Raw genomic sequence first — 25,001 nt, forward strand, 5'->3', positions numbered from 1 at the left:
TGACTGACCTGAGATCAGCCATGTTGGAGTGTATTCACCATGACATATAAACTCATCCACACATCTTAAAAGTTGCTATAAAAGTTAAAAATGCAGCAGATCTGGCACCTGCCCTGATTACTGAAAGCTTTTTCCCCATTTTCCTAAAGCAAACCCTGGAGCAGGTAGAGTTATATATTTAAAAGTGGCAGTGAATATTTGATCCGTAGTACTTTTCATCATTTGTCTGTTTGAATTACCTCTTGAGCCTCTAGAGTGAAAATTAAAAAGCAAAGTTCCAAACTTTTTGAGACATACTGAAGTGGTATCTGACCCCGGCTCTTCTCCTTACTCAAACGACAGCAGGTCCGGGTGGGGCTCCGAGTCTACCGTGCTCACACCGGTGCCTTTACTGCAGGGGGCACCGTTCCCCAGCAGGACCTCCTCGCCCAGGCTGATGCGGCAGGAAGTTTTCTCCGAGCGGGGGGTGGAGGCCTGCCGGGAGTCCGGCCCTGACGCCTTCTGCCAGATGTCACATGGCTTTGCTCTGGGCTCCAGCGGTGGCGGCGGTTCTTTGTTGATGAGGTCCGGCACAGAGAGCTGCAGCTGGGACTGTTCCTCTTCACCTCCATCATTGCTCCTGTTCTCCTCATCCTCTCCTTCTCCACCTATCACTCCATCAACTTTGCTGCTGCTACCCGTCGTCTCCCACTCAGCAGTGACTTTGAGCTCTTCTGACCCCTCATCCTTCTTCTCACTCGGCTGCTGCTCCTCGCCATTCCTCAGCTCCTCCTTGGCGATGAGCGGCGTCTTGTCAGGAGAAGAGAGAAAGGAGGAGGAGTCAGCAGGGTCCGGAGAGGATACAACGGGGTCAGAGGAGATCATCATGTCCGCCGTGGTCTTAAGCGCTCGAGGGAGGCGCTTCTTCCCTGATGGAGGCGGGGGGTCCAGCCGGGGGAAGGAGTCAAAGGAGGAGATGTGTCTGGAGGAGAAAAGGAGAGGTGGAGAGAGATGGAGAAAGAAGAAGAGACATGGAGGTAGTTACTTAAACAGAGAAAGCCATAAGTGGCCATTACTGGTAAGTACTGTCCCACAGAAAAGTTTAATACTGGTACACATGCCGCCCTCAAATGTTGTGAGGTCGTAAAGTTTACGCTTGGTATTGGAGTTTTTTTTGAGTCTTTCAAACCAACCCGTTCTCACTCTGACGCAAACATCACCCTTTAGCGTCTGTATGGAACGCACCGGGCATGGCAGATACTTGACCGCGGCGCTGTAAGACTTAGTATTAAGGGCGACAACGGTAACGATTATTATTAAAGATCAAAAATCCACGTAAGAGGTTGGTTGGGGTGGGTTGGTCAAACAACACCGGACTAACCCGACGGACCGGGGTTCGCGTCCCCTGATTGTCACCGAAACGTACATTTTTTAACCCCACCCACAATCTTTTCCTGAACCTAACTGTCCCATTGTTGTGCCACATGCCAGTAAAATGTAAGACCCGACGCAGAGCTTCAGAAAGTAACGACAAGAGTATCGACCAAGCACATCTCAATATGACACTAAAGGAGACTTATTGCGCCAATAACAAACGCCAAAAGCCCCCGACTAAGCGATGGGAGTGAGACTGCGTTGTTAAACACTGTGGCCAGGTGACGTTGCTTTGTTCTATTTTTTTAAATGCGCAATCATTTGTTTTCTACATTTCAGTGTCGAACTGATATAAAGGGTCACAACAGAAGTGATTAAATAAAAATGCCTTTAATTTGAAAAAATAAATAAATAAATAGCAAAGACACAAACGCCGAGCTCACAGAAAACCCAAAGCCATGAATACAACAGCAGTAGGTTGTTCAGCTGGACTCTTCTAGTAAAACATGACCCTACTGGAAGGCATCAACCGTACCGGTGAATTCATGACAAACACAATTATACGAGAAAGATAGAGTTTGTGTTTCAAAATGCCATCGCTTCTCTTTTATTTGGTTGTGTGTGAAAGTGTGTTTAATCTGACTGATCTCTCTCTCTCTGGGCAGTGAACAGTTTGGTAAATACGCATATTCACTTTCTTGAGAGAAACACTCATGTTTGTCAAAGGATAAATTAGCTTATGTTAGTATAACGACTGGAAACTTTAAACAAGCGGGACCCTTGGCACACAAACGTTTTGAGCTGACGCACCCACTATTTACCGTGTCAAATTTAGGCTCAAAGCCGATTGGCTGATTAAAACAAGAATAAGTTAATCAAAAATTAGAATCTGTTTGGATGAATTGTGTAACAAATTGTATTAGAGAGAGAGAGAGAGAGAGAGAGAGAGAGAGTGTGTGTGTGTGTGTGTGTGTGTGTGTGTGTGTGTGTGTGTGTGTGTGTCTGTGTGTGTGTGTACGAAGGTGCAGAGTACCAGCAATAATTTCAAATCTACTTTTACTTCTGGGGATTGCTCCAATGGCTCTCATTGTGCACTCTCAACGTGTTTACAAAAACATACGCCTTTCTCAAGCGGCACGGCAAAGGAAAATTACCATGGTAACTAACATCCTACGATGACTAGAAAGAACTTATCATTACCTCTGCATGATTGTTCACTGGAGCTGATGGGGATGCACTCAAAGACGTGCTGTATGAGAATATGAGGAGCAGAGGCACCTTTTTGTTGTCAAGAGTCAACTTCTTAGTTCCATGTGTGTGAACAGTAGGCTGATGTGTGCATAGTAGGAAGTGCTTTTTTAAAATATTCTAAACAAATGAGCAAGGAGTCCCAGATTTCTTTAAAAAGAATGCTACATTAAGAGCAAAACAACTAACTGATTGCGATGCTGATCAATATTTTCTCTAGCCGAGAGCTTTAAAAGGTCTCGTCAGTGTGGGAGGGGGAACATGTTAAGAGGGGCAAAGTCAACTCCTCAGCTTCATGTGTGTGAAGAGTAGGCTGATGTGTGTATTGTAGGTAGTGCATCTCTCCTTGTCAGACGATTCAATATGTAACTACAGTAAATACACAGTCCAGGATTTGTTACAAAAACAACACAGATACTTTTGAAGTTGTCCATTATACTGACATTTAAAGCCATTCATTACGTTTTGATTCTGGCGCATTTGGATTTGATGTTTTTCCTCAATAACTAAAAGCGTTACTAAAATAAAATCACTTTACTTCAAATACTAATTCAGAAACACCCCAGTGTGATGTATTTGGCAGTGACACACTAGATAACTTTTGAGTCTGTCACTGAGGGGTTTATTCCCTAAAATGCCACTGGTTGGTTATATTTACCACAGTCCTTGGGTCAGTGTCATCACTCTTGAGTGTGTATTTAAAATAACACTGTACGGGTGCGTGTTCTCAGAGGAACCACACAGCACACGGCCACATGTAGCATTAGATGCTAATGCTAGTCTTACTCGACTTTTTGTTGAATTTTGCAGACTGCTAATGTCAGGCAGTGTTATATACAGTAAGGTGGTCTGACGTTTCTTTCTGTGTAGAAATGTTGCGCATGGCTTGAGAATGTAAAGACGGAGAGGAGTGGGTTGCGCACGCACGCACAAGAAGATAGAAGATAGATGAAAAAGAAAGAAAAAAGTAAGAAATGTGTAAAAGTGTGCATGTATGCATCTGTGTCTGTGTGTATGCATGTGTTCATGTGAGTGTAGGTATAAGGTGTATATGTGTGTAAACATGTACAAATATGTGAAGTATCAATTTGTTTGATAAAATTCGAAAAAAAGGTTAGGACTAGAAAATGTCTTTTTTTTAACTTCTTCCTACTCCTTTTTGAGCAGGTGACCCTTACCCAGGGGAGACTTAAATGGCACCAGGACAAGTTTCTTTCAACACTTGCTGACATCTTGGACATCGAAAGAAGAGAGAGGCATCCAGCAGGTACCCAGCCAGCTAAGTCAAAGCCTCAGGAAGTGTGTGCATGTGTGTGTGTGTGTGTGTGTGTACCTGTTTGTAGTGGTCTGGTTTAGTTGGTCCATACAGCTCCAATTAGCACCAACGTTCTTGTTGACCTCAGTGACTCCGATGTCCCCGAGGTGGCTGGGCTCCTTTCTTCTTAACAAGTCATTGACCTGACAGAAAGACAATAAGGAAAAACACAAATGTAGAAGGAAAAACACAGAAGGAAAGAAGAAAAGAAAGACAGGAAAGGAGATGAAAATGAAATGTACTCACAACTCAAATATCAAGAGTTTAAACAATACATGACGTGTAGAGAACTTAATGCTCTTGCTGTGCTAACCTTTGCGCCGACAGCCTTGCCCAGGTTAATGGCATTTTTAAGCCTCTGCTGGCCTCCGGAGGACGGAGAGTCAATGGAGTTGGAACTGAGGTTATGATTAGCTGATGCTGGGGAGCGTCGGGCCGAGGGCTGGCCTGGCCTGGAGGTCTGAGGACTCTGCTGCTGAGCAATGGAGTTCTCAAACATACTTTGATCAACTGGGAAAAAAGGAGAAAGAAAGATAGACAGGTGAATACAAAGCCGGATAGATAGGTGAATACAAAGAAGGATTTAACAGACTCTTCAAGCATTAGACAATACAAATGGGATGTTTGCTTTGAGAATGAGATGCTTGAAGGGAAGTTAAAGGAACACTCAAGCCTAAAGGAGAGGGAGTATTTGATACTCAAAAGGTAGAATTTTGGTGGAGTATTCCTTTAAGTGACTATGCCATTTTCCCCTGGAGTCACTCTGCAGCTTTGCACCAAACAAACTGATGTTGCATCATCACAGCAAAACCCAAAGGCAGTTCATGAGAATCCATACAACATATGGCAATGCAGTAACACTGTATGTAATGATTACAGGGAGGAAACTATAATGACACATGCACATAAATAGCAATAACAATAATGAAAAAATGAAGCAGAAATGGACCAAAGTGCAGGATCAGAAACGTAATAAGGGGAGCTCTGGTGGTTGTCAATCCACTTAAGACAGACAATCTTACCTCTTGGAGAGAAATGTGTCTCGGAAAGCATTTAATGAGACAAAGCATCAGATTTCAGATCATTTTACCTCTAAAGATACAGATTATTGAGTGACTTCTGCTTGAAATGCAGCTGAATCATGTCTTCTACAAATTAGTCAAGCCTGTGGAGGTGATGGGTGCAGCCTTGACTTGCTTTCACATATCTGAAAGGTACAAGTTCTTTCCCAGATAAAAGGAGACAAAATATCGCCATGTAGAATCAGATGTTGAGTCACACCCCGGTGGAACAGCTAACCTTGACTTCACTTTGGACACACAAGCATTTCACGCGGCCTACATCCGATCCTTGCACCTTCTAAAATTGTGTTTAAAGGTGCCCTGCCACACAAAAACGTTTTTTGTTGCATTTTTTGAAATATGTTAAGTGGCTTAAAACAAGGTAATCAAGGCCTTTTGTCCACAAAAAAAGGTTACAGAGTCCAATTGTAGAACTTCAGGCATTAACACAAAGGAAAGAAATACATGTGGCAGGGCACCTTTAATGATACATTGATGACGTGTGAAATAAACTAAACTAAACTTTACCAATCAAGAGATCTGCAAAAGCACATTAGCCAGGGGCCAAAGGGAAATGATCCAATGTTATGAATCAATCACTTAATGAATCATTCACAGTAACTTCAAGGAGACAGAAAAAGACAAGAACAACTGAGAAAAAGATATACAATTATTCATAGAAGTCATTAAATCAATTGAAATCAATAAGCAAAGTCAACGACTAGTTAAGACTATGAAAATGTTTGGGGTTAGGGTTGAACCACTAGTCCCTTTAAGTAGTATTTCAAACATCCGTTTCCCAGGTGATAGTCTTGTTTTTCCCTTTCTGTACTTCCTTACTACTACTACTTACTACGTACTTTATTTTGCTGCAAATTGGTTCTCTTCCTTGTTAGATAGCACAGCTGTTAGCCAGTATTAGCAATGCTCCAATGACTCAGCAGTTTTGGCTGGTAAATGTTGTCATCTTCCATTGTGATGTGAATAGGTCTGACTCTTTTTTTCTGTTGGCCATTTATGTTTTCATTTCAGTTTTACAACGAAGGAACTTCAATAAATTGTCAATAGTCTTGTTTTCATTGGATCAGTGAACGCCCTGAGAGGTCAGTACATGTAAATAATGTCTTGAGTATTTGTCCCTATGTTACAAAGGCACTTCATTTACATCGTGTAAGTCTTGGTTCTGCCGGTCACTCAGGGTGTAGGCCTACATCAAGGTCATCCAGTGATCTCAGGATCAATAGTTTCCCACTGTATAGGGTATAAAACATCCTTATTGATCCCACCGGACTACAGGGCCACATATTCCTCCCACTTTAACTTGTAATGGAAAACTAATGGAAGGACTGTTAAATGTAGTATGCCCCTTGGAGGGCTTTATGAAGGACACTAGAAGGGGAAGATGTTGTGCTCTGAGAAATGTATGTAGAATTTTAAACATTTCCTGATTTATAGCTTAATTCCTAACATTTCTTCCAGCATCCCATGCTGCTAAAAAAGGTCAAATCTGCTGTTTAGGAATGAGCCCAGCAGGTGTCTCAGTGAGTCTGGCTCATTTACATACAGATGTGATCTCTTACCAGTACTTATGGCCATTTCTGGACTGTACTGAGATAGCACCTAAGACTCCTCTAAACACATGCAAAGTTGGTATTTTCTCAAAGTCTGTTGAGGAAAGTGTTGCATGCAAATGCCAGGATACCCACGGGGACTGGAGGTCAGCTCGCTCCCACCAAAGTGAGCTGCGGTGAAGGAGGTGACGGCGGAAATATACCATTCATTAATGATTGGGTGATATTAAAGTTCAAACTAATCATGCAAGAGGAAGACGATAATTTAGATTAGGCAGCAAGTTTCTTTTAAGGATGATTTTTCATGTGATAGTGATGGTAGAGATATGATAAAATTAGAGGTAATCTAAATATCTAAATAATCGTCTTCCTCCTGCATGATTAGTTAGGTGTGATGTACAGCAAAGGTTTCCAGCCAGAGTCTAATAGTGGATGTTGATGTTACAGTATATGGAATGTGTTTTTTTACCACTCGGCTACTGGACGGTACCAATTTTAGATGGAATGGACTGGAACATCCCCTAAATGAATCAATCCATCTTACATGTTCGAAAAACATAGAAAACAAAACCATAAAACAAGAGTCATTACATCATTACCTTGACGTTATTTCTTTCATTTAAATGCTACATTTCTCCTGTTGTATTTTCCTTTCTTTCTAGATATATAGCTGAATTGGCAGATCTGAATTGCTGAATGCTGAAGTGGCAGATCCTTGAGCGTTCAAGGAAATGATTCAAAGTCTGAGTACACTCGGTCAGTGGTGAGAGCTGTCTGAGTGTTAGTGTTCTCCCAGTGAAACCGCTGGGAAAACAAAACGGCTATTAAAGACCATTTGAGAATGTATTTCAGTTGAACACAGAAGGCCCAAGCTGTTATCTTCTTTCAATATCACAACCAGCTAAATTGCGTTAGAGAAGACATCCATTTAAATTCTATTCACACTGTCAGCTTTACTCATTTGAACGTTATTGTTTCTTCTCCTCCACATCTCTCACTTGTGCTTTTAAAGTAACCACTAGGCAGCGCTCAGCGAAATGTAAGACACCAACTAAAGCTTCTCAGTCCATCACTGTGAAGGATGAACACTCTTCTTTCTCTCTCTCTTAGTGGGTTGAATCATAAATAAAGGCAGTACCACTACTCTTTAAAAATTATACGATTTCAATACCCACAAATTGAAAGCTCTAATGTTGGTGAGTTCTGTTTTCCCCTGACAGGATGTTCAATCACTGCTGGTTAACAGGCGTTTCCTTCAATTTGTTTTTGTGCTGAGATTTCTTTCAGTAGTGCCTGCACCTCACAAGTGAGAATTTCAGCTGTGCAAACAGTTCATCTCTGTCCTCCCGATTAGTCGAGATGGGCGAGCCCTCTGTGCTGCAGCCCCACTGTGATTTAGGCTGACAAAAGAGGGGAAATTCCTTCTACAAATCTTGCCTACTGTGGCATTGATATTAGAGAAGCAAATGTTAAATCACCCTACACTGCAACTTCAGCAGAGGGGATATTTTAATAGTGACTGTTATTAAATTAAACAGACAACTGCACCCCCCAACCCAGTAAATATATTGAAGAGATTGGAGAGCTTCTTGGAACTTATATTAGTGATAAAAGGCAGTGCTCTCTGGTAGGTGGCAATAACAAATCCAATAGACACTCGTCTTTTAAGAAAAATGTAAATCAAGTGCCTTTTATGCATCTGGCATATTCTAAATAGAATAAGATGAACACAACTTCATACGTTTCGCCGTCCAGTCTCCTTCAGGAAGTAATTTCCTGAAGAAAAAAAAGGAAGTTACTTCTTGAAGAAGACTGGATGCTGAAATGCATTTATATCTTTTTTATCTTATTCTATTTAGATTAGCTATCAGCACCGCCTATATAACATGTAACAGTGGATGTTAAGACAGCTATCGCTTGATTACTTTAAAACCAAAGAAACCATAAAAACGTGATGAGTCTAAGGCAGAATCTGGGGGTTAAAAGTGGCATCTATTTTGATTATGATATCTAAGCGGATTAATGGATGTTAATTTGTGATGGACATAGGAGATAATTCTATCCTCTGCAGTGTAAATCACACTGAACCTAAAAATGAATAAAATAATCTGTTATCAGAGTAGCCCAAGAGACTGTTTGCGTTTCTGGAGGACTGTGTAACAGCAGATTACTGTATGTGTTTTTCTGTGTGTTTTGTGCGTTTTAATTACAAACACGCCAGAAGGTCTCCATCTGATATAAATGGTGTTCATTAATGCTAAAATGAGAATTTCGTTCAGTCTTTCTTCAGGAGCTTATGTGCATTAACAGCATTATTCCAACAAGAGTTAGATTAGAAACAAATCCAGACATAGGAGGTTGTTATAAAACGAGTTGAGAAGTTGTTGTCATAGTGGATCCAAGGTGTAAGCCCCCCACACTCTCAGGTTTGTTGTTCAATTTTATTAGTTTTATCACATGTTGTCTGTTCACTTCCACACCCTGCAGGATAAGCAGGAACGAGAGCAGGAAAAGGAGCAAAGGAAGTAAAAAGAGCCATTTAATGGGCACAAAACAAAGCCAAAGCAGAAAGCTCTTACTCCCACTCATGCACCAGCAGCGGGCAGCCAGGCTCAATCAACTTAAGTGATTACGCAATCTTCTGCAATACTAACCAATTTGGAAAATCTACCCTTAAAGGAGAACTCATGTTAATCTTAACATCATTATCATTGAATCTTTATCATTGAATCTATTCTGTTAGTGTGTTTGACAACAAAGTCTCAAAAACACAACTGTGAACCTATAATGGGTTATTTGGTGCTCTGAAAAATATAGAAACACAACTAGTTTGGGTGAAAGTGAGACTGCTTTTAAAGCTGTAGAGCGTAACATTTTGATATTAATGAACGTCCGTTACAGTCAAGCCATTGCCAGATGATTCTCTACAAAGCTAATTAAGACTATCAGCGCCACACAACTCTCTCTGGATTTCTCAGTATGGCTATTTTTCAGAAGATTATGCCAACCGTTCACTTCGCCGTGCAGAAACGCATATAGAAGATGATTACCTCTTCTGAAGAGTCCATCATGTTTTTTATTATCGTACTACGCACTATAGGTTTAAGGTTTGACAGTAAGTCCCAAATAATGAATGATATTGACATATTAACAGTTCAATAACAAATAGAATTAGTTGAATGAATTAAGGTGTAAATTGAATGCTTTGGGGTTTTTGGACTTGTGTACAAAGAGAGAAAGCAATTTATCAACCTCCCTTTAGGCTAGCAGAGCTGCTGCAGACAGACGTTTGTTATTTCATTGTTAAAATGGATGTCAGCCGCAGCTACAGCTAAAAAATAGTATAATGGTTTATTTTTCACCGCATGGTCATTTTCTCTAGCTCAATAATAAATACAGATGACTCACAGTGTAATTATGATTACAATTGTCATCATGTGCAACTGGTAATTGGCCAAATCAGCTCCAAATATCCTCTCTGTGACTTTGGCTCGACTCTGCAAAGCAGACAGCACGAGGTTGTAATTAGCTCCGCTCGGCTTTGCCATCACCGATCAAAGTGTCAAACTCTTCGCTTTGTTCTTAGATGAGGGTAACCCACTTCTGTCACCGAGAAGGAGCACACACATTAAGCCCTGCGCACACGGGCACACACACACGCACACGGGCTTACGCACACGCACTCGCAGACGCACACGCACACACACACACACACACACACACACACACACACACACACACACACACACACACACACACACACACACACACACACTTTTCCACTTCTCTTCAGTGATATGCAGTGGTTTCACCTTACCCCCCCCTAAAACACTGAATTTATTGAGCCCTGCATGTTGACCAGAGGACCAGGCTGCAATGAAGTTCTGTTCTTGTGCAACAGATCAGTACAAAGCTGTGAGACGCTGCGGGGACAGAAAATGTGAGAGACGAGTGTTGGGCTGAGAGGATGAGTGACCTGAATCACACTTGAACACATAAACACACTAATCCTCAGGCCAGACGGGGTCATTATCACTGATGTATTAAATTAGAGCTTCTCACTTGGCTGCATTAGGATATGGGTGTGTAGGTGAGTGCGTGCATGTGTGTGTGTGTGTGTGTGTGTGTGCCTGAGGTAAGAAAAACACCTCCCATTTACCATCTTACCGCGAGTGCGAGCGCATGCAAGGAGACGAGATGCAGAGCTGCTCATCAATTTGTCACCTGGATTCATTATAACATGAATGATTAAAGTGGCCCCACCAGAGTCCGGGTGGGGCTCTGTCTCAGACTAATGAGGGACGGTATGCAGGACCAAATTAATGGAAGAAGTTTCTGATTTATCAGACTGAACTCTGACTGACATGCTGCCTTTCCCGTCATCACTTTGTGCTGGCTTTTAGTCATTTTCTACTTAGAAAGTGGGCCCCCTCTGGATTTTACATCCTTCCATTTCAGGGAGGATCAGAAATAACATTTAGGATTTTCTGCACACAGGGAACTTTTGATATTGAAGGTAAATGTAAAATATTTTTCTTCTTACTATATTTTGGGCCTTTAACAAAGCCAAGTAAGATCATCCTTAAGAGGTTTTGCATAGCTGTAACAACTAATGTCACACTATATCACCCCAGTTTCTAAAAGACAACAATCAGTATTCACTCAACCAAAAGAAAGTCTCATTTAAAACTATGCCTGCCTTAGTATGTGTTTTTTTCCCCCTACCTTCTTGGAATCTAACACATCTCAAAATTAAGACGTTTTTATTTCCTGCACTACTCTCAATGTGCAGTTGTTGTACTACCTTCAGCACTCTTTGTTTCCATCTTATCTACAGCCTAATTCCCCCCCCAGGACATCATTTCACTTTAATCTAATCTAATTAGCCAAATTTGGAGGAACTGGCAGCACAGCGGCAAACATTGCAGATCACTGAGGCTTTACCTTGGAAGCTGCCCTCCTCGTCTTAATCAGCTGCTGCCTAATCGTAAACAGAGCGGGGCAGCAAACTTCAAATTCCATCCCCAAAAACATCAGTAAGCATCTGTCTTGCCGTGACAGACTGAGCCTCCCGGTCTGACCCTCAGTCTCAGGGGAAAACAGAAACGCCATTAAGAAAACCGACTTGCCTCCTTTTTTCCCATCCTCCTTTTGTTCTTCTACCTTTGCCTCCTCTAGCTGAAGTAACCTTTTAACACACACAACGTCTCAGTTTTTCCCTTTGGGATTGTTTCATTGGCAGGAGCAGCATTAGGCATGGCATCAAAACTGTCAAGTGAAACTAGTACTAATGAAACTTTGAAACAAGCCTCTGTGCAAAGCTCAAATTCTCCACCATAATTAATACTAATGAAACTGCTGCTATAGAATTTAGACCATGCGATAAATAATCCCCCTAAATCCAATACTGATTGCATTTTTTGAGTTGAGGCACCCATGCCTGACTGTTAGATAGAAGGTGAATTACTGCAGCAGACCTCAGTCTCAACCTTTTGCCTTCAAATCCTCTTTAGGGCACCTCAGACAGACAGAAAGTTATGTTATATGGTTAAATGTGACAGGTTTTTCTTGCTGCCTTGCAAACCATTCACCTCTTATCCTGTCGTGACCTTGCAGACCCCATTAGAAACCTGAGCCGCACTTCCTCCGTTTTATAAAAAAAAGAGATTCAATTATAATGTTTTCCTCCACTGACTCTAAAAGAGCAGCCAGATTATCATTGTACCCGACTAATGTTACTCTCAATGAGACAAATATGGACACTGGCATTAGTGTGTCCTCCAGACGATGAGACAGTCATGCAGGTTTGGACAGAGCACACAGTGGAAAAAGGGAACTATAGATGGGATAGAAAGGACAGAAATCGGAGTGGTGATTGTGGGCATCTGTGGAGTAGAGGCAAATCATCTGGATGTAATGGGCAACCACATTCTATAGACTCATTGTCAAAACGTTGAAGAAATGGAACATAAATAAATGCAGTCAAGATGCATTTATTACCTATATTTTGGGACACTGAAAATGCAATCGGACAGAAGTTAACAATTCAAGGCTATACAGAAACTGAGCATGAAATGTTACATATAAAGTAAGAAGACAGAGGGCTCGTGGTTTTGTGAGGTTGTACTGACTTACAGCACTGCTCGGAGCTAAATACTAATGTCAGCTCACATTTACAGTGGCATGCTGATGCTAAATGTTGTCCACACAAAACTGGTTCACCTGATGCTGGTGCTAGATTTAGAGTTACTGTGATTTATCCTGTGGGGAACATAACCGGGTACACCTGTTTCCATGACAATTCATCAAATTGTTAGAGTAGAGATTTCACTTAAAACCACAAACTTTATGGTGGCGCGAGACAGTTGGATACATTGTCTGGAAACAATGAATGTCTGTATCTTGTGCCAATCCCTCTGGTAGAGAAGTGTCACAGGATATATGAAAACCTTAACTTGCTGGTTGCACTAGATTAAAAAGGGACCATCAAAGTCAGTAGGATTCACCCTCTGGGCATCATGGGTATATGTGCCAAAATTCATGGTAATCCATCCAACAGTTATTTTGATATTTCCGTCCAGACAAGTGGTGGACTGACATATTATTATTATGACCTTGATGAAGTTTCATGACTTGCATTAAAGTGTTTTGGCACAAAAGCAGTTTTATTGTCTTTTCAGACTCACTCTGTTTCCAAAATAAATGACGCATTTGGGGGGAACTGGAATTCTACTTACTGTGGCCTCAATAGACCACAATGCATCGCAGCCGCAGCACATGTCATGATCGAATTAAAGGGAAAATGTCAGTGAGCGTGCTCTCTTTAACTTAATACTCTTACGGTAATATCATGCTTCTCACCGCATGCATTAAAAAAAAAAAAAAAAACACAGCCACATAGGATGAGTTAATTCTACTTGCTGGAACTTGTTCATAAACATTCTGGGAAGTACTGAACCAAACTAGAAGGCGTAAATACCAAACTTTAACAGAAAATAATACCTAAAAAAGACATTAAACATGGAAAATGATCAACTTCTCAGACATTCTTCTCTAAAGATATAAAATTAATGTGATCTCATAGTTAGGTTATATTGTTTGCTCACACAACAGGAGAAACATTGGGCTGAAAAATATAAGACAGATAAATGGGAGAGCATAAATACAGCAGACTACACTAGGGGTCTTCAACATTTTTAAGTCAAGAACCCCTTAGCAGAGAGACCGAGCAGGGACCCCCTCCTGCATACAGTATAAATTGAAGTTGCATATTAAACTGGTTCCACAATAACATGTAGGGTGGCCTAAAGCTTTTAAAGATACAGTTTTTGGATAGAATACTAAGCTATTAAATATTAATTGTTGATTTTATACAATGATTTGATGTTACACATACATGTGGCACAGTGAATTGTTGATGAATTGGATCTGTGGGTGAATACCTTACCTATATGCCAGTAAGCCTATCATCAGTGGGGATTTATATTTGCTAATAATATGTTGGAATTACATTAAAACATTTTTAATTTTTGAAAAAAGACTTTGAAAATTGACAATAATTTGGAGGCCCCCCTGCAGTGACTCTGAGGACCCCCTAGGGAGTCTGCAGCGCCTGTTAAAGATCTCTGGACTACACACTGCAGGTTGTAGCCAGACATGTTCGGGCGCCTTCAGTCTCCCCCTTATCAAAGCCATGAGATCAATAATTCATTCAGCCATTTGCCACATCGCTGTTTGTCTGATTCCAAGGCTCCCTGGAGTGTGAACGTCTGAGACACAGAAGTACATGTAGCCACGATGAAGCAGGAAAATAACGTGTCTGTCGTACCGGACATTGGATTTCTCTCTGCCTTTCCCTCTTTTCTAATTCTCTTTGTGCCCGTATGGGCCCTTGGACTTCAATCATTGTGAAGATGTTAGTTAAAAGTGAAATGGTTTCGCCAGCACTGTTTTTTCAGAGGCAGAATTCAGGATTTTAGGATTAGAACTTGGATTTAATTTAGCAAGGAATAGAATCAAATTAAGGATTCAGGTTAACATAATGTTAAGGATAAGGTACAGTACATGGCCACAAGTACAGTATGTGCGATGTAATAATTATACATGCCATTTCTAAAACATGGGCCTTTATCTACTGCCTTTACTCTTCTGGTTTTAGTCTTTCCACAAGATTTCAGTTCGTAGCTGCAGTTAGCCACAAGAGGGTGGCCACTGATGTCGGCTCACAGTCAGTGTTGTAGTTCACCCCAAATATGTCGGAGGGGTTGGGGTCAGGGTTCTGTGCAGACAAGTCAAGTTCTTCCACACCAAAGTGGGAAAACTTCTTAATAAAGCTAACTTTGTGCAAGGCAGGATTGTCTCGACAAAAAAGAAAAGAACAAATGCAAACTGTTGACACAAAGTTGGTGGAACACTATTGTCTAAAACATCATTGTATTGTAAGTAAATAGCCTCAAACAAGCGTACACAAATGGGACATGCGTATGTTTCGCATGCGTCTAAGCGAACTGCAGCAAGGCAGGGAATCAAAGGCATGAAAGGCCTCATAAGCGAGAGAACATTTGTGTTTAGCGAGACATAGTAAACCAGCGAGAGCTTCATTGTGTCTGAGTATGTTTTATTCGGAGTCTTAATATAAACCATCGAACTGAGAAAGTTAAAATATTACAGACCAAAAGCTAAAAAAACGATCTGTCAGGTGTCTGTTGTCTTTCCAGTTCAATTCTTGCTTGCCTCTACGGGATTTGTTCTCTTTAAGGTTGATGCCAAGATTCACCTCCATTTAAAAAGAAGCGTGTGTTGTCAGCTTTCTTTTGTCAGTGCATATGTGAAGAAACACTCAAGGAAGCAGCGTAAAAAGGGCAGGAAATGGAACAAGACAGATGTGGCGGAGACAGGCCTTCAGCTGCGCGGCGATTCAATACCACTCTACCCTTTCAAGCCCTTTACATCTGGAGCGCCACATGTTCCAGATTAAGTACCATGGCAAGCCGCCCCTCAGCATGGCTTCTAACTCTGCATTATGGGAACATGAAAGCAGATTGCCACTACATCCAGACGACGACGCATAGCAGAAATCTAGTCGGAACACGAAGGCAGCTTTGCCCAAGTCCATGCGGCCTCTAAATGTGTATGATATTTGCGTGAATGGTGACGCAAATGCAAGTAAAGCATCTCTACAAACAAACTGTAATCTGTCTCTCCAGTGACAGCCAAGAGGATAGAGATGTGAGTGGAAGGATGACAGTTTAAATCCAATGGCCTGAGTGGAAAATTTGGTCAATTCGGATAGTAATGCTGTAGAGGGCAGCGACCAGTAGAATTTTGCTTCTACTGAGGAGACACAAAGTGCACATGGGCTGCAACTAACAATTATTTTCCCTATTAATTCATCCACCAATTACTTTTTGATCAAACTTTTAATTATTGGTGATGGCTTCCAATTGCTTGTTTTTCCAAAACCAAGAGATATTCCATTTACGAAGATATCTACATAGTGATTTATTGCTTGATAAATATCATAAACAATGAATCAAAATTGTTGATTGCCGTTGGCGATTGATCGACTGATTGCTTCAGCCCCAAAGTACACCGAAAGCTGAGAAATGTTGTATATAAGTGTTTAAAGTTTCTTATATTCTCTGTGGCAATCTTGGCTGTTCCGTGAATCCTGTTTGGCTGCGATCATTAATTCTGAGGGTAGAGGATCAATTGCTCGGCTTCTAAAATCCTTTATTCCGTGTGCTCTTCTGGTGCAGACATGGCCATTAATTCCTGCACTGGGATGATCTGTTGTGAGTGTTTGTTTATATGTGTCCCACTACCTCCTCATGTCTCCATCAGCACTACTTCACATTAACAAAACAACCTCAGCCAGCTCCTCACTAGCACAGTTAACCCTCCACAGCTGGTTATGGATGCATGGAGCTTGTGTGTCGAAGTCAGATTTTTGTCCGGTAATCTCAGGGTTAAAGTGTAGTTTCTATACGTGGACACTTGAACAAATTAAGTGGTCCAGCCCTTTGTATCTGAAAATAAAAGACAACTATGAGACTAGGTAGTGGTGGGTAATGTGACAGCGTACCGTGAAATGACACTAGTTTGTCAACTGTCAGAGATTTTTCCGGAGCATTTTATAGTATGGTAGCTATCCCTTTAAAATCTCTGAATGTATTAGCCATGAGTAATGTTGGAAATCAATTAGCAGGACTGCAGTAACAGTGGATTTTTATAGAATTGTTGCACCAATGTGATGCAAAACAAACATTGTACATGAAAAATGTATTGGATAAATTAAAAAGAACTATAATTATTATATTTTGTGTCAAAATGGTGTGTCAAATGAATGGAAGCTTTTGCTTCAGCAGTGAAACACAAGATCAGTTGGATGATGATCAAATCTGTCTTGGCCTAAAAAATTCCTTGGTTCTTTTGTCCGTTTGTTCAGGATCATCTCCCTCCTGCATCATCCTTAAAATGGTGGAATGTGTTTAAAAAAAAAAGGCTATTAGTCCTAAACTGTTCACCCAACATGGATGCAAACAACTTCAAATACTTTCCCCTCATGGTTAAATTCACATCCAATTTGCTGGAGAACAAAACCAAAGAAATAAAGTGTCTCTGTTCTGCTTCTTAAAGACCAAAGAATGTGTAGGTATGTCAGACATTGGTCGACATCTGTGTGTCTGTGTGTATTTAAGTGTGTCCCTGCAGGTGACAGACTGAGCCTGTAAAGAAGTGTATTGATTTGTGCTGCTCCCATGCTGTCCCAGTGGTTAACCCCAGTTTCAACAACACATGCCTGTGACGGGGAAATCGATACAAGTCACCAAAGCCTGCTCTGCTTGGTTGGACTGGTTGGCAACGTGGCCCTCAGAATGCAATGACAATCCTCATCAGACCATGAATTAATGCTGAGAGGAGGGAGGAAACCAAAGAGTTTGCAAGAGACATTCAGCATTTAAAAGAATAGTCTCTGATACAGAAAGCAAATTCAAATAGTTTAAAAGACTTTTTGAATACCAAAGGCTTCAGTCAACATGTTGGGAGCACAAGCTGGGACACTTTTAGGGTTGTTTTATAAACGAGGATTGCTGGAGAGGCTCTAATTTGTAGACGGGAACCAATTTACAGGCTGAAATGCAACGATTATCAGCCGTGTCGCGTAGTGTCCTGTCATTTAAAGAGCATCGATTGCCTGCAGCAAACACATCACACAGGCAAAATAAGTATTCAAGATACAGTAGCCAGGATGTGCTTATCTTTTCTTATGGGGAAAAAAAAGAAAGTTGCTAAGCTTATACTGTGAGAGACGTAGCAATTCCACAATACTACGCTATAAGAAGCATTTTTTTTTGTTACAAGAGGTCGAGTTCGGTAATGCTCAAAATGGATAATGACAGTGTGTCTCAAGGGTTAACAAATTAATGTATCATGCAGTATGAACACAAAACCATAGGAATGTGTTTTAGAAACTTCTGCGAGGAAATCCATTGAGTTCCCAAAGCTACAGAAGCTGTCTTGCTTTCTATTACCCTAGAGCCCATAACTACAGTAATGGTTGGCAGATCTGCTATGGGTGCTTATAGTGACACTGAAGTATAGTGGATGACCTCACTCTCACAAACCACACTAGCAACCACACACATACTTTTGTGTTGTTAGAATTCGACTGTATCCCATACATTCATTAGAAGCTGAATAAATAACAAGTTCAGGATGTGGAACTTCTACCGAGCCTGCAACACATATAAAAGAAACTAATCTCCTTCTGCTTTAGCATTTGATGATCTCACTACAAACCCCTAAACATGGGTCCTTCACTTAAGATTACAGATTTAAAGCATCTCAGTCAAGGTAAAAGGCTGAGGGCTGTACTTACTGTTGCAACCACACAGCATGAATAGCTAACAGATAAATAAGCAACAAAAGACAGTTTAGAAATACAATTCGTTTGACATTTTAGAGAGGTTGAAGGAAGAGCTGGGTTCAACAGATGACAGGAGAATAAGGTTAAATTCTAGTACATGTGAGAGAAATATAGATGATATAAAGGTAATATTTACCCCAGAGGCTTGAAGAGAGAAAACTGTCAAGAGCAGGCTAGGAACAGAAAAGACGTTTAGAATAAAGCAATGCAAGTTAAGGCATGGTATGGGCTATGGGTAAGATGCAGAAACAGAAAAAAAAAGTTTGTACTGTTTGTTTTATTTCTATTGTTATAATGTCCTTACATGAACAGAAAATTAGGAAACAACTGTAAGGTTTTCACATTTTTAGGATCCCTAAATCCCTTTAGGACTAAATGCAGTTACATGACTGGTCTGTCTGGAGGTTTTATGCAAAATTCATAACAATGTCTAAGAAGATATTGTACATTTCAATGTGTTCTACTTTTTGTTTTTGCACAACTTATTTGCAATGGAGTGAAAGAAAAAAAACAACCTTGGAAAGGACATGCGAGGGAGGTGAGTTTCACCAATTGGCAGCACAATTAAAGGAAAGCTTTAAATGTCTTTATTGGTTTTGAGGGGGACTTAAGAAGACTCTTCCCTGTTCCTCCATCTGACTTATTGTTAGGTGTTACCTCAGCAGGTGGTCATGACACAGGAAATCAACAAACATGGAGTTGGACTAACAACACATTCTCACCCTCAGGTGCCTTTGACGTTGTTGTTGTTTTGAGGCTAAAAGTCTCCTTTGTCGTTATTTCTAAACATGCTTTATCCAAGCGACAGTTGGGTTAAGGTAACGTGACATGCTGGACACAAACCCGGGGGGGGGAGAGTCCTGTGTTGTTTAACCCACCCACCACCCCAACCACCTCCTATGCGGAATTTCTGGCTTTCATACTACCATAGACATTAAAAGAAATTAACAATGTGACCCGGTTGTTTTCCATGGAGACCAGTGAAGTCTATTAGAAGCACTTTCCGGTGATGGCTGAGCGTTACGGCGCAGCCTCCAACTGAGCTTGACGACGTAGATGTGCCTGCAAGCTTGTCCTGTACTCTACGGTAATTGTCAACTATGTGACAGCAAGTCCATTACTGTTTCCATTACTGTATTTGAAATTACATCTTCATGTGCAAGGAGTAGTAAGAACACAGGATTAATACAATGTCCACTGAAAATTTTCCATTCCAAAAAGCTGGCAGGTGACAAGTTATAACTGAAAAAAGTACTTGTTGGCTATAATCTCTTACGTATTACCGGCTTGGTTCCATAAGAATATTGTAAATGATGGGTGACTTGGTGTGGAAAGAGCTCTAGCTTGAAGTGTAAGCATTTAGGTTTAGACTAAAGTTAAATTTCACAGGTAGCTCAAATGCATCAAAAACCCGTTCACATCTCTGTGAAATGTGAGACATTGTTTTCTGTTCTGCTGATGAGTGCTGCTCAGACACCACAGATTTTCTGTCTCGTTTGGGGGTCTGGGGCACAAGAAGAAGGACGTTAAGTAATAAAAAAAATTACACCTTCACAAAGTCACTTTCATAATGCCCTTGGCTTCAGGTTTCCTGGTAACTTCGCTCTACATAAGTCAAAAATGTGATTGAGCCTGATATTTAAGTAATTTCCTACCAGATAATGATATGCATCCTTTGATTAAACACACTTAATGAATCATGAGATGGGGGTCACCTTTTTAAATGTTTTCAAAATCAGTGTAGAGATGTGTAGAGATTTATTGCAACAGGTCGGAATATAATTTTGGTCGATTCAAGGGCTGTTTTATTACGTATTCCATTATCATATGTTAATTGCATCAGGTGATGAAATGTGTTGGAGATAAAACTGCTGTTTATTAAAGTCTTCTAGCTCCTTTCTTTTTTGTTCCCCTCATGGTGAGCTGCCTGATGCACCTGTGCCTTCAATTTCATGTTACAAAAAACATGACAGGAAAAGAAACAAGAGAAAAGAGAGAAGGAAAAAGCAAGATGATGAGACAACAGAATAGCCTATGTAGAGGAGAAAGTGTTATGTCCTTCATACTGACACACTGTCGGATCTTTGGGTTTCCTATCATCTGTGTCAAACACGTTCAAAGAAAAGCGAGCATTTCAGGGAAACTAAACTCTCTGATGTCCACAGAAAAAGAAAGAAAGCTAAGAGTGCAGTAGTTGGCAATATGGGGTTAGGGATAGGATTAGGACGGTTACTGCAATTTAGTTTTGGCCAAATTAAGCTTTGTGAACCATTTTCTTCATTTTCAGAGCCCACTAGATGGCGATCTCTTAAAAAGGTTAAAGGATTGACAATTCATTGTGTTTTCACCCATTTGTTGAAGAGAGAGTCCCATCTAGTGGGCTCAGAAGAAAAGAGAAAATGGTGCACAAAGCTTCATTTGGCCATCACTACCGCATAACTAAGTTCACGTGACGCCTACCGTGGGTCTGAGCTCGTCACCGTCCTCACAGCAAAAAAACATTGGCCTGCACGTGTGCATGTTGTGTCTGATGACATGGATTCATTGATTCAAATGACATTCTACGGGTAACGTTTAATACAATACACGGTAGGAAAGGCAAAGCCATTTCTCAGCTGACACATTAATGTTAAAGATGCGGTGTTTACCATGTTTCTTCTGTTTATAGCTTCATCCCGATAAAACAGCACGGTTGAATTTCAGCGTGCATGCACGTCACGTAGCCTAAAAAAGAGCGGTTTATATTGGTAGAGAGAGAGCAACAAGTTAGTGATCTGCTGATCGCCCTCTCGGCTCAGCTGCTAGACGGGCTGCACTCGGCATTTTAGGCAAACTATGTAATTAATATTTTACTTTATTGACAAAAGAGCTTTGTGACCTGTCTGTGGAATGGATCAACTGAGATGAGAGAAACCCTTGTGGCTCTATATGACAGCAAAACTCAGAAAAGACTCGCACATTCGCTCTCGTTGTGCGACAACGCGGGCACTGACGTCGCTCACTTAAGGCTCCCTGCCATTCTCGTTCTAGCTCACGGTATGCAAAAAAAAAACTATACTGTCACAGCCCTTGTTAGAGAATATTTAAATGTATTGAAGATGACTTCTGGCATATTTTTAGTTTCAATTTAAATAACAAGAAAGCTAGAGGAAAATTTATTGACGGAGCACCCAATTGGTCTATTTAAGGTGGCGATCATGAACTACCATATCCACAGTTAACATCTGGCCATAGACCTCTGTAGCATGCCATTCCCTATTTATCTCTTCCTTCATTCCCTCTCATTTTTGTAATATAGAGCATATAACGAATGGACATATTTACAATTTAAGCCAAAATTCACAACAAAACAGAGGCATTTCCACTCTTTAGGACGGTGGGTGCTCATTTATTCAAGGAGCATCATGCTGCTACCAGTGTTGGTGTTCTGCTTGTTTGGGTTGCCAGCATTTTTGAATGTATCCCCCCCCCCCCCCCCCCCCCCCCCCCCCCCCCCCCCCCCCCCCCCCCCCCCTCCCGGTCCCTTTCACATTGGCTCTTTCTTTGTTGTTTTTTAAAGTTAATTTATGCATGCTGGCAGGATAGGTTTTCCACAGGTTTGTTTAGATCCATCTTTGGTCCCATAAAAACATCAACCTGGGACTCAATCTCAAATGATCCTTATTGGTGTGTATGGATGGTTTTGAACACCTGACTCCAGCACACTTAACAGAGACTTATTTAGAAAAGTTCATATAATTTTCAAACAAAAATAAATAAATAAATACATTTCTGATTCAATTTTGTTATCTTTTAATACCAACATGATCAGTAAGCGAGTGGCTAACTGGGAGTTAGTGTACTGGACTCTCACTAGATTGGTTCGATCCTATCAGGCTAAAGCTCTTGCAAAACATAGTGAGCCCATTGAGTCCTCTGCAGCATCTACCTTCGCCAAACAATGGCCTGCCAGCCCTGATTTGACACGAATGCTCTGATAAACCATGGCTACAGTACGCAGAAAGAAAACTCAGTTGCTTTCCTCGTGAAACAAAACGAACACTTTAATAAAGCATTGTGCTTGGAGGCCATACACAGAGCTGGGTTTAAACAAATGAGACCACTTTTGGCTGTCATCCGTGAGCCGCTGCTGTTCTGGCACGACGAAAGAGTTTTTGTTTACGGGATGAATACAAGAAACAAACAGCGTTCCTCGAGGTCCAACTAATCCTGGCTTTCCATAAATTAAAATGAAAGCGGGGGAAATGTGTGGACAAGTGAAAAGAGAGCAAACATGCTCCGGCTACCAAGTCAACAAACTGTGAGGAGACAAAAGAGGGCTGCCTGCAGAAGTCAAGGACGGAGCAGTTCAATATACAGTTCTGTGGGATGACATAGAAAACAAAGTTTGTACATACAGTACAGACACAGATTTCTTTGTCTAAAAATAGTCTTTGAATAATTATGAGTTCAAGAAAGGTCTTTCCCTCTCCAAACATAGAGACCATAATAAAGTTCCTCCCCGGATATAGTGTTCATCTTTGCTCATCGGGCAGAGTCACTTTTCACTCCAGCGAGGACAAGAGCTCATCAGTCTCTCCAGTCCCGAACCCTTTTGTCTTGTTCCAGCCAGCACGACTGACAGCTACGCTCCCCATCCTGACAAATTGAGAGCTTTCTTTTGAACTAAGCTCATCTTTTGGTTTTGTGTCAACATCCTCACATCTTCATCGTAAAGACACACTAAACTACAATTGGTTACCAACTTTTAAGATAAACTCCCTGATTTTTTCTACAGAACTCCCAAATCTCAAATTGAAATTCAGCAACAGCCAGCTGGGAGGAGACTTTGGGAGTGTGTGCGATGTATGGATACGTTTTTGGGTGTGTGTAACAAAGAGGAAAGGCTAAAGGAAATGAAGGAAACAAGATTTAAAGAAGCAAGTGTGTATGCATGAGTATGCATATAGATTAGGAATTAGATCCACAGGTGGGACCGACTGGAAAACATGACCGCGTTGCATTGCGGTCAACAGGAATGTAAGGTACATCATATGTACGCTCAAATTAGCTGTGCAGTGTGGGTATCTTACAGTGGATAAAATTAACGGCTAAGAATTTGAACACCACCCCAAAATGGCGAATACACTACGTCATATAAAGCACTTTTTCCGTGATGGGGAACGGTTTCAAACACACCTTCTGAGTGAACACTTGGAAAGATTTTAAAACTTACCAGTTGTTGCTGCTGCCTTTGGTCATTCATAGAGCTCTACAGCTTAGGGTTGTTTAACTGAAGCTGGGGCCCTGATCCACAACTGTCTGAAAATCCTGGTACTTAATACAACATAGTAATTATAGTAAATAAATACTTTTTAAAATAAAATATATATATATATATATAGAGGGGGTTAGGATAGGTTAGTGCGTTACACTGCTATTTCATCTCCCAGACAGTCAGGAGTTCCCTGTCTGTTGAGAACATTAAGCAGCCTCAGTGTCTCCTCGTCCCTCCCCCAGCCAAAGATCTCCATCTCCTCCTCGTCGTCCTCCCCCTCATCCTCATTGTCATCGCTGTCGTCCGTGTTCGACTCATACTCTGAGGCGATACCTGACTCGCGAAACCTCGCGGCAAAGTCCAGGAAACCCAGAGATTTGGCGTCACAGGACGACACCTTGGCTGTGCCCTCAGAAACCTCTTGGCCTTTGCCCTCTGGCCTGTCGGCCTTGAGCACCGGGGGAGGCGAGGGGAGCTGAGGAGGCGGAGGCCCCGGGAGGAAACGGAAACACTCCAGTTTGAGAAGACACTTGTCCCTACCTAGAGGGCTTCCAAGACTCCCATTGGATGATGAGAAGGCGTTGCCGGTCCCGTCCGTGGAGCCCAGCGCGGGGAGGTTGAGGGCAGATACATCAGGTTTGGGCGTTGTGGGGTCGCAGAGCACTGGAGGTACTGTTGACCGGAAGGTGATCTCCAACAGACTGTCCTGGGATCCCACTGGAAAGAGACGAAGTAGAACAGAAGAATCGTATGTGATGAATGAGCAGAGTGAGGAAGAGACAAGGAATAAATGACAGATAAAATATTTTATACCACATTCAAAAGTTCCACTGTGCCTCGATTTAAATTCATCTGTTATCACCCCCCTTCAGTTGTATCATGGCTGAAGAATAATGTATTTGTACAATATTCAGTTACCAATAAATCATTTTTGTATTGGGTAAGCAGCAAAAAAAGAAGAAGCATTTTATCATCATCAGGGCTGCTCGGTTAAACACCATTTGCTTTCTTATTTATGAGAACAAAGAACAGTCCTGGAACTCAAATACTAAGAGAAAGACGCAATAAAGGAATACCCCATCTTTTCCAATACTAAACCCAAGCAAACATGGAAGATGACTCAACCCAAGTATGGAAGTTTGTAGTTTGCTCCTTGGTGGAGGACGGCAGCTAAGATTCACAGCAGTTACTGTGTATATATACACTCACCGGCCACTTTATTAGGTACCCCATGCTAGTAACGGGTTGGACCCCCTTTTGCCTTCAG

The 25,001-nt window shown here is 41.3% G+C and overlaps 1 protein-coding gene across 3 annotated transcripts in view; it reads right to left on the reverse strand.

The window, feature by feature from the left end:
- Window positions 1–288: 288 nt before the first annotated feature.
- LOC117950393 (carboxyl-terminal PDZ ligand of neuronal nitric oxide synthase protein-like) overlaps window positions 289–25,001 on the reverse strand; it is a 168,071-nt gene continuing 143,358 nt past the window's right edge. For all 3 annotated transcript variants that reach the window (XM_034881421.1, XM_034881420.1, XM_034881422.1), the window contains 4 exons: window positions 24,275–24,451; window positions 4,230–4,426; window positions 3,935–4,059; window positions 289–961 (listed from right to left, as the gene is read on the reverse strand). In XM_034881421.1, coding sequence (XP_034737312.1) covers window positions 328–961; window positions 3,935–4,059; window positions 4,230–4,426; window positions 24,275–24,451 — 1,133 coding nt within the window. In that variant the 3' untranslated portion in view covers window positions 289–327. The remainder of the gene's footprint in view (window positions 962–3,934; window positions 4,060–4,229; window positions 4,427–24,274; window positions 24,452–25,001) is intronic.

Source organism: Etheostoma cragini, chromosome 9, assembly GCF_013103735.1.
Source record: "Etheostoma cragini isolate CJK2018 chromosome 9, CSU_Ecrag_1.0, whole genome shotgun sequence".
Taxonomy (NCBI): domain Eukaryota; kingdom Metazoa; phylum Chordata; class Actinopteri; order Perciformes; family Percidae; genus Etheostoma; species Etheostoma cragini.